At 32.7% G+C, this 11,415-nt stretch overlaps 1 protein-coding gene across 1 annotated transcript; it reads right to left on the bottom strand.

The window, feature by feature from the left end:
* Positions 1-2,774: 2,774 nt before the first annotated feature.
* LOC128996598 (facilitated trehalose transporter Tret1-like) lies at positions 2,775-10,171 on the bottom strand. Its single transcript, XM_054421993.1, has 3 exons — positions 10,112-10,171; positions 7,870-8,039; positions 2,775-4,113 (listed from the first exon to the last, which is right to left on the bottom strand). The coding sequence occupies exons 1-3, from the start codon at positions 10,152-10,154 to the stop codon at positions 2,896-2,898; spliced, it is 1,431 nt and encodes a 476-aa protein (XP_054277968.1). The 5' UTR covers positions 10,155-10,171; the 3' UTR covers positions 2,775-2,895.
* Positions 10,172-11,415: the final 1,244 nt, after the last annotated feature.

The following is an 11,415-nucleotide window of genomic DNA, read 5'->3' as shown; positions in this document are numbered from 1 at the left end:
TAATCCTTAATCTCCCAAAAACTTTACTAATTTATTAATAGAATACATATCATGGAATGTGAGTCAGTTAAGGGTCGAAAGTTAAGAAAAAGTGTAGAATCAATCACCATTCTTAATCACCACACCTCCTTTATCTATTCCGAATTTCATTATTGATTTCAATTGTCCGTTGATAAAATTTGTTGAAATAAAAAAAGAAATACTAAAATTGACCATGGCTTAGCTGTAGCGGTTTAGAAAAAAAATATTTTGCTTTAATCAGTATCTGAGAATGTGAAAATAAATCGAAAGTTATATAAATGTGTAAAAGTAAGGGAAGAACTGTAAACATACTCAGTAACACATCAGTTCCCCAGTAAAGTCTGAGGAAATGAATCCCAGCTGCCAGCATACACCAGCATTACCTTCACCAACTCCCTTGGTGTGTTTTAAACTAACTTGCCACAAACTTGGCAAATTGAACCGAAATATGTAGAGTCCCTAGCAAGTCATTCTGCTGTTCTTGTAATTTAAATGCAATTTTATTACAAGAACTAAAATGGCAATAGCTACAATATAACCAACTCCTTTTTTGCTACGAAAAGCAAAATTTTTAAGTCCACTTTTCACTAATCAATTACTCTGCACAATATATAAACGAACCATCAATTACACTAGGGGCCACGAGAGTCAGCAGATGGTGGAAGCAAATACCAAGACTGGACTAGTGCGACGTTGCAACATCACCCATTTCTCTAATCTTTGACACTAATAAAAGAATAATAGACAATATTTTCAAATCAGCTTTATATTAGACTAGCTGTTGTACCCGTGCTTTGCAACGGGAAGAGGACACAAAATAAAAACATTTTAATCTTTATCTCTTGCATATAATAGTTACACATCCGCCAACGCTTTTAGAAACAAAATTTAACTTTTATGGCCTTAATAGAAACGTTTAAGTTATGTCTTTTAAATCTGGTAAGTAGTGGATACCACCATTTTGGTTTTGATTAATTTTAAATCTTGTGTAGGCTGATATGAGAAAAACTGACCAAATCTTCGAGTAAAACTTTGACATACATAATTTACCAGATTTACCTTCATCTCCCTTGATTACACATTTTTAAATTTATTATTGACATTTTAAATTTCAATTTTGAAGTTGCAAAAATACTAATTATTAAATTTAAATATCTTTATATTAAACTCTTCTTTAAATTAAATCACAAATCCTTTCATCTTAAGTTTTTTCACCCACAATAAATCATTAGAAAAACTAAGTCAGCTGTTATAAACTTTAGAAATATTGCTGTGCCTTATCAATACAGTCTTTTTAAATATTAAAGAAACTATATCTATAGGTACTATAAAAAATTTCAAACAAATAATTTAGAATTAAAGACAGCAGACAAAACTAATATGATTATCAAAGCATCAAGGACTAAAAAATGTAATAGCAAATACAGATGTTCCATTGCATCTCTGATTCTACTATACAAAAATATCAACAAACAACTTAATATACAAACCATTACTTTTAATCAGTTCCATCGTCCATTGCCTTTACATTTTCAGACTTACCATTAAGAAAACATAGTAACAGATATTTCATTGATTTTAGAAACAAAAGAACACTGTGTACTGCTTAGTTTTATGATATTTTCCTTGGTTTAATTTAATCAGTGGTGTGGCAAAACACAAATAATAAATGTATCAAATAAAGTAAATGTGAACTGAAAGCTATGTTAAGATAAAATAAGAGTATTTTCTATTTTGTATTACCATTTGATAATTAAATATAGTTACACATACATAGCCTATACAACAGATTTTAGAAAACAAAAATCAACGACAATTTAGTAATTGATGATATTTTTAGTTTAATTTAAGCATAGGTTTAGCAAAACACAATAACTTAATTTACCTAAATATACATATAAAAAACAATGTGATGTGCAAGTTATGTTAAGTTAATCTAACACATGTGAAGCAGTTAGAATTTATTTAAAGTAGCCTCCAAATTCATACAAAACATCTATACATTGTAATTTTCATACTGTTTCCATGAAAACATATCAATAACATTATTTTCACTTAAGATTATTAACTTAAGACGCTTTAAGAATCCAAAGCAGAGCCGGAGTTAATACAGCAACGGCTATAATATCTTTTTTTCTATAATCATTGACATAGTTTTAGAATAAATAATCCATGATAAAAAGTTAGATTAAAATAAACCTACCTCATATTTATGGAACATATTATATTTAATTTCTTTGTATCAGCTGTCTGAAATTGTGAAATATGCAGTTTAGCAGTTCTTCTTGTTTACATTTAAATGTTAAAGCAAATGTAAACAAACATTGTTAGTGTTCTCATCACAGCCATGGAGACCAATCAATATTTACTTTTAAAATGTTCACCTGAGAACTTTTAAAGCCAAAGGGGCAAAGCCTGCGGTTGGTATCGAAATGTGAACAGTCCTATAATGGTCCTTGGTATGGTAACTATATTTTTGTAAAATTTTAGCCCAGTTGGTTCAGTAGTTTTTGCACCTATTAGTAATACACATACAGACACCATTAGATTTTTATATAATAGTATAGATTTAAAAACAGGGCGTGGTCCTCATTGGCTCCTTCGAAGTCACGTGGTAAATAGGCTCCTCCCTCAACTGCAGACTCTCGTGAACCGTACTGTAATTACTGTATGTTGTACGATGCACTTTAAATCATTGTAGGCAATTTAAAAGATATCATAATGGATGAGCTAAACGTATTAGACTTTTGGAATTCAGCTGTTTAATAAAATTAATACATTGAGTACAAACAAATAAGTACAATTATATTAATAAAAACCCAAAATAATAACGAAAATTAGGTCACTGTAACTGTAAAGCAAGTATGACTTATCCTAAGCTTCCTCTTCAGTGCTACATTGCTGTGTTTCAGCTTCAAAGTCATATTGTAATGTAGTATTGACTGAGACGTCTTTACTATCATTCAACATTTGTTGTATCTCTATAAACGTCTTGCCCTTAGTCTCTGGAACCAAGAGATAGATTAACATGAACCCCATCAGACTAAAGCTAGAAAAAATCCAAAAGTTGAGATAGATCCCGTAACTGTCAGTAACAACTTGGTACATTTTGAGGCAGACAAAACATGAAATGGTATCCGTCATAGTCGTCAAACCTGACCCAAAACCTTTTGTAAAAGATGGGAATAACTCTCCTTTCAGGGTGTTAGTTAATGGCCCCAAGCCGAGGGAGAAAATCACACAGTAAATCATGACAGACGTCATAAAAACCCAGCTATATGGGGAAAGGTCCATTGCGAAGTTTGTATGTAAGAAGCAGAACAGACCAGATATGAACTCAGTGATGCAGCAACCAAAACACGAAATCAGTAACAGTGGTCGTCTACCCACCTTGTCAACCAGAGCGCCAGCAAATATAGTAGTGAGAAGAAGTAAAACACCCATGATGATAGTGGAGTTGTCAGCTGTGAAGGTAGAGCCAGTAGAAGCAAACATATCTGAAGAATACGACAATACTGCAGCGATCCCACTCATGAACTTGGTCAAAACCACGATCTCGACAATCATAAGAGCTTTGACATTAGCACGAGTCACAACTGAATTCTTCCAAGACCTGTTCTGTTCTCTCTCCTCTTCAATCGTCTTCTTCATGCTATACAGTTCTTCTTCGATGTCTGCTGTTGCTCTCAACCAAATCAATGAATCAGCTGCTTTTACTTGATCGCCTTGCATCAAGTAGTAATAAGGCGAATCCGGTATACAAATAAATGTCACAAAAAACACTATTGGTACTGAGCAAGTGACTAGTGTGAACGAGGTGAAAGAGAGATGCGGACCTAAAATGTACTCCATAAGTATTCCTGTATACCACATGGCCTCGAAGAATGTCGTCAACGCTCCTCGTACATCTTGGGACCCGATCTCCGCCAAGTAGACGGGTAGCACTGTGTATATGACGCCCATGGCGAGTCCTTGAATGGTCCTAGCGATGTAGAGAGATGTGACTGACTTTATAGTCACAATGCAGAGCCATGACATGACGTAGACAGGCGCTGTAGCCAAAAGAAGGGACTTTCTACCCCAGCGATTAACCTTGAAATAACAAACAAATGTTAGTTAACTAATTTAAAGGCCTTAAACTGTACTTTTTCATAATATTAGTTGGTCTTTAAGCTATAATATACACTCCTTAAGAGAGAACGAGGGAAATACTTTCACGTTCCATTTATATTTCCACCATAATTCATGACAAAAACAAACTTTCATAATTATTTGCAAATCTACATGAATAAACTGTAGATTTAGTTGTATAAAGATTAAAAAAAATTAATTATATATAAGTGGATGCGGAACATAGACAATGGAGAACTATGCAATTATTAACAATTCAACTCTATTGACCAATGATGTTATTTACATACTGCACTATCCCATGACTGTTATAAGTGATTTTAAAAATATTTTAAAATATGAATTATCTATGTAAATTGCACCAAAAGGTGTGTATAGCTATAACATATGCTGTGCCAAAATAATCATGCAGTGAGTAGAAACGTTTATAAATTAAGAGTAATAGTGTAATGAATATTGATTATATTTGAATAAGAGTTCAACGAATTTATTACCAAAGAAAAATTATCCGGTGAAAATGTATTAAATTAGACAATTTTCCTTCCAGCTAACTTTAGCAAATGGTTTAACGCATTATGGTTTGACGCTATTACACATTCTAGTGACTATGAAGCTCGCCTATGTAAACAGTAAACAGCCAAACTCCGGAAAATGGTTTAATGGGTCAAAATAAAGAAACATTTTAATAACATGTTTTCCAAAACCGCTTCGTTAACCAGATATTCACCATTTTTTTTTTCACATTAATATATGTAACTTAAAAGTTATTCAACCGATCATTATGAAACTTGTATGTATTTTAAGCATTGACTAAAAATCACTTGATTCATCATAACATCTCAAAATGGCAGCCATTTAAATTTTTTAAACTTCAATTACAAAAAAATGGATGATTTTATGAAACATTTACATGAATACTTTTATTTGGCATGTTGAATTCCCTATCAAATGGTACCAAATTCAAAAGGATCGAATAAGAAATAGCTGAAATATTAAGATTTTTAGTTGTAAAATGGGATAGAAAAATGCTAAGCTAGTCAGTTTTGTCCCATTTTACAGCAAGGATTTTTAAGATAAATATATTAGTTTGAAAAAAAAAATGGCGAATAGCTGGTTAACGAAGCAATTTTGGAAAAAAAATATTTTTGATTTTCCCATAGATTCATTTCCCAGAGTTTGACTTTTTACTTACGGGACACCCTGTATGTAAAAGAAGGGCACTGATACGAACCTGTAAACTTAGGTACATATAAATTTTTTTGGGAGTGTCTTAATCCATCTTGGCTTTCGATAATCTGCTTTGGTGGAAGAATTAATTGTTTGTTTAAAACAGTAGCATGCGCTCACCAGCAACAAATTCATCTCTCATCCCTATTGGGTTGAAATATGCGCAGTTATGTGTACTAATATAAATTATTACATAGTGCTTGCTATTAGGCAACATGTATCACGTTTTACTAAGGTTGTCTTGTCTGTAATAGTAGTCGAAATAGAAGAACTAGACAATTTTGAAATCGTAGGGTTTGACATTAGATCCAAGTTATTAACTTTTTTCAAATACTGAAATATATTTAAACAAATATCAAGTCTTATTTGAAATGTAATAATATGCGAAACAGTGTGACAATAGCAATTAGACAAGCAATGGAACGTCGGCAGGGTACAATTCTAACACTATTTGATTTTTCGAAAGCTTTCGACTGCGTAAATCATAATCTTCTTCTGGAAAAGTTAAGGGCCATAGGGTTTTCAATCGGTGTATTGGACTGGCTGGGATCTTATCTGTCAGGCAGGCGGCAATGTGTTGTGGTTGATGACGTACGATCTGACTGGGAGACAGTTACTTGTGGTGTGCCTCAGGGGTCAATACTTGGCCCTCTGCTGTTTGTACTATACATAAATGACCTGAGTTCAGTCCTCACACACTGTAAATACCATATGTATGCCGACGACTTACAGATTTATACACATTTCTCAGCAAAATATATCAATGACAGTGTTCTAAAAATCAACGAAGACATCGAGAAAATCATTACCTGGACTGATAAACATGGACTTAGACTAAACCATACAAAAACAAGACCAATAATAATTTGTCATTCACGTTTACGAAACTCAATTGACTTTGACACAGTGAACTCAGTAACTATAAATGGGACAGCTTTACTTTACTATGACAAAGTGAAAAATCTAGGACTTACTATAAACTCGACGCTTACCTGGGGAGATGCAGTAGTAGACGTACGTAAAAAGGTGTTTGCATCAATCCACTCACTGAAGAAGTTACATAATTTTTTACCTTTACACATAAAGTTACACCTAGTAAAATCAGTTGTTTTCCCTCACTTCACTTACTGTAACTCTGTGATCAATGACATGACTGTAAATCTCGCTGATGCTCTCCAACGCACTCAGAACTACTGTTTAAGATTTGTTTATGATCTGAGACGTAATGAGTGCATCACTCCTTTTTATGTTGATTCTAAATTACTAAAACTATGTGACCTAAGATCAATAAAAATTCTTATGATAACCTATTCAATATTAAAAACAAAATTTCCAAAATATTTTTTAAACGACTTCAAATTTGTAGCTGAAGAAAGTGTAAGAAACTCACGTTCTGCCTCAGTAACTTTGCGTATGCCTCATCATAGAACGGCAGTTTATGACAGAGCGTTTGTTGTTTCTGCTTGTCGCCTTTGGAATGATCTCCCTCTAGCCATAAAAACCCTTGATAGCCGTCCCCGGTTTGTGACAGCACTAAAAAATCTGTTTTCTGGACGTATGGCCATGGTTGGTATATCCTAGGCGTGCGCTTGGTTGATCACTGACAGGTGTGCGTGTGTGTGTGCTAGTTCTTGCGAGTGTGTGTTGTGTGTGTGCGTGTACGTGTGTAGGTGTGTGCGTGTGTGGGTGTTTATGTAAGGTGGTATGTTTTAAAAGTTTATTGTTTCTTTTTACATTAAATATTGTAAATAGATTATAGTATTTTATTTGTATTGTAGATTGTTTTGTTTTATTTGTATGTTTAGATTTGTATAAACAGGTTAAGTGTAAGAAAGGGCCATGTGGCCCTAACTTTGCCTGACTAAATAAATCATTTTTCATTTCATTTCATTTTTCATTTCAATAGCTAACTTTTTTATTATAAGAAGAACAGTTTACAGAGAAAATGCGAAGAGTAAAGAAGTCTTAAAATTGCACCCTACATTCTTATAAGACCATAAAATGCAGTTTTCCATTCTTCTAGTTGTCTGCCCTTTTGGAAAATGATGGCCATTTTTGAAGTAATGGAATCAATATTTTTGTAATGTATTTTATGATTTTTTTTGAAAATGTAAACACTTTTTCAAGATTTATTTACTCCTCGTATTTCCTCTCCGAACTTACTTGTTCCTGTTCAGGAACTACGTGATGCATAATGTACACTGAAAACTATTTTTTCTTGGGTTTATCTAGCTGTAACTCTCAAACGAGTATCTAAAGAAAAAAGTGTCATGGCATAAATACGTTTTAAATTGTATTTAAAAACAATTATAAAATACAGGGTGTTGCATAAAAAATAAGTTGTCAGCCATATTGGAACATGGTGGTCATATTTTTGGAATTTGGAACAATAAAAAAAAATAATGGAGAGTTTCCCATAAAAAGTAAACTGTCCTTATCAGCTACTGTCACACTTAAGTTAGTTCACCCTGTATATAAAAAGACATTCACCAATAATCCGGCCGGAATAGAAGTGAAGAGGTTGCCAAACTCGATCAATGCGACGGCCCATGAGCTCTCTACATGCGTGAGAGGTATAGGGGAGTCCGGAGAGTGGAATTGTGAGAGTAGAGGAGTCACCCATCCGTAGCTACAGCCGGCGGCCATCACTGACAGCGAACCTGACAAAACACCCTTCTGTACTACAATAGTGTATAGTATACCAACCACCAGCAATGCGGATAAGGTGGTGAAGTAATGTGTGTAAACAAAACAAATACACCATCAGTAAATAAGGTTGTCCTGCTAAAATTGTATCAAAACAAGAGTTAACTTGGGTGCCTTCTACAATTTGTGTACTGATGGAAGAAATACAAAATTGTAACGTTTTTAATAGTATCACAAAGGGGGATTTTTTAAAAACATATTATTGCTGAATTTTCGCTCGTGTTTTTGGTTTTCAGAGTTTGTTTATTTGTTAATTTTAGTAAATTTCCTCAAAATAAAGTAGGAAAGGTATTTTAAGAAGAATGGTCATATTAAACATAATGAATTCGAAGCCTGCTTACCAACCCTCTTTGAACAGTAAAATGTTAGAAAATCATCGGATAAAAAGACAAATAAACACGGTTTGTAGAGATGACGTACCGTAATGAAAGGATAGTGAGGAATTACTTACTGTAGTTAGTAATCTTAAAATTAATAGATAAGTGTTTAAGGAATACAAGACGATTGTTATTCGTATTTCAAATAAAATAAACTTAAACCATGCAAAACCTATAAGGAAACATGTCTAAAATCTACAACATTTTTACAGTACTTGGGACCGAGCTTTGATCGGAGATAAATCATTAATATACTCCCAAATCAATATAATTAACTGTATCTATCCAACAACGGTTTCAGTATCAATCAGTAATCGGTAAAAGTCCATTATGGCTTTTGGTGTAATCAGCTACTATGATATATTTTTATATTCCTACCCACCTTATATAGATGAGGTTGAGATTTTAAGACTGTACATATAGATTTGTAGGTGCTAAATCGCAATATGTATATATCTTCATGTATTTGTATATCTTCAGTGCTTGTTCATATGCTCATTCAAGTCAATAGTTAAGTTTCAAATCCCTCAGAATAAACTAGTTAGGCGCAAAAGTCTAACCTATAAATGATTTATAGTGCTAAGACAAGTGAACTCAAATTACTTTACATAATCCCGATAGCTAGTTAGCATGTATAAGGTTGCCTTATCGTAGTTGTCTAAGTATTCAAGATGCGAGTTGACTATAAAACAGCTGGCAATAATCCAACGATCGTGCGTTTGGTTCTATAAAGTCAATGGTTCGAGAGTCACTGAGGTGTGCAATGATCAAAACCGGTACTGCAATATGTTTTGTTGTTTGACGGAAGTGATTTAACAAACAACTTATAACAATGTCTTAATCGGAACAATTTCTTAAGTTTATTAACTGTGAAAAGTTGTTACAGCGGAAATAGTATTCTGGTCAAAAACATTATGTAGGTGGTTTTAGAGTGAGTAGTCCAAAGCTCTTGGTGTAAGAACAGTTAATTTTGTAAATTAAGAAGTTTTCCCTTAGTTTAACTCTATTAGTCAAATATATTTTACTAACTTTGTTGATTATACAGTACATGAATGAATGAAACTGTGTGCGTAATATCGTTTTAAACTATTTGGTATGGAATAAAACGTTTAGATTTTGAATTTAAATTTTCGTGCGCAAAGCCATGTATTTTATAAGGGGAAACTAGTGCTCTGCAGATACACATTGTAAAGTAATTTTTATGAAATTCGTGTTGATTTCAAATTTATTTGATTAACTAGCTCTAAGTTTTTGGTATTTAACGATTAATTGTAAGTTTATGTTTATGCATTATTACGATAAACGCATGCACAAAATCATGGTTTATAGCTTTTTATTCAGTGTTAGTGGCTTTTTGCATCTCAAAAATTACTAGGCCTACTGTCATGTTTTAATAGATCGTATAACACAAATTTTGTGTGGTCGTACACAGTCGTACACCAAGGATAATTTCCAATTTATTAAATTTGTATTACTAACCACAAACTATAGACATAAACAACCTAATAAATATAATACTCATAAAATATTATTAATACATTAAAAGTTTAACAAAATCTTCAACATCCGTATAGTATCGTTGAATAAAGCATTATAGATGGTTAATGATGAACTATTACTATATATCAATAATCAAACACTGATATTACCTATGAAAGCTGCCACAAACTGTCTGGTCAGTCCCTTGTCCATCTTGAACCTAGCTAAGGCAACGTAGGCCAGGGGACATACTACAGTAATACCAACCGTAAGCTTACGAGAATAAAAATTACCTGCTTTTACCTGCAATAGTGTCTGAGTGGTAAAAATGGTTAAATTTAAAGCTAGGGGTTTTGTTGTTTTAAATGTATTATTAAAACATACATACCTTAGGAATCAACTATAATCATAAGTGAACATAGACAATTTTGATTGATGATGTTGTTGCTTATAGTTCAATTGAAAAAGTGTTTTCCAACTATTCAGCTATTTTAGCTGAATGGGCTTTAATATTTCATTTCAATCAAAATAATATAAATACGATAACAGAAGGTATTTCGAAATAAATAAATAACAGTTGTATATCGTCGTATTTGAAGTTTGAAGATGGACTTATGTCCGAAACATGTCCCTTCTTTTAAAAATATAATATTCAGGGTGTTTAATTGTACTTATTTACTACAATAATTTAATATATTATGTATATTATATATTTATATTATTATATTATATAATGCTTATACGTTATATGGTGCGTAACACTAGGGAACTATAACTTATCAACCAACAGTTAGTGCTTGACGAACATTACGATTGTGATGCTTGTTATGCAATGCAGATCGTCACAATTACCACCATCAAATTATTGTTAACAGTAACATCATAATTATAGAGTTGACGTTGCACTGTGAGAGCTTTAATGAGTCCAGACGTGCCGAGAATAATGCATACTTCTCAGGTAAATTATTCTTTAAAGTACCTTGCTAAAGATTCACAAATATAACTCGAAAACTATCTGAAGGTCAGTCTAAAGTATTTTTGGTTGTATAGGTGATGATTCACCTAAGCAACCGTTACTGACAGTTCTTAGATCTATCTGTCTTATGTTGTTTTTTTTTAATTTGTTTTAACCAATATGGGCATCAGATGTGGTTGATATTTGTTTAGGTTTACTTTCAGATTATTAAATAATTTCTTTTATAATTACAAGTCTCTCAGATCTCATCGAGTCTAATAATTAATTTGATTATTCGACATTCTCTGACACTGCAATAGATGTGTGGTTTTGTAAACAAGCTCAATGACGTTAATTTGATATGGGATATGTAGGACCGTCTATGCATGGGATTCATGAATCGGCCATGTGTAGCTCACAGTGCTTTACTAACTCATAAGAATAATATTAGGTTTCAAATAATTCATATATTGCATAAAAATGTAACACGGTATTTGAAAATCATAATTCTAACCAATG

This window comes from Macrosteles quadrilineatus, unplaced genomic scaffold (genome assembly GCF_028750875.1).
Source record: "Macrosteles quadrilineatus isolate MER2022 unplaced genomic scaffold, UCM_ALF_1.0 Scaffold_6__1_contigs__length_79288215, whole genome shotgun sequence".
NCBI lineage: Eukaryota > Metazoa > Arthropoda > Insecta > Hemiptera > Cicadellidae > Macrosteles > Macrosteles quadrilineatus.
The sequence above is the reverse complement of the archived record's forward strand: the minus strand, read 5'-3'. Positions and strand labels throughout refer to the sequence as shown.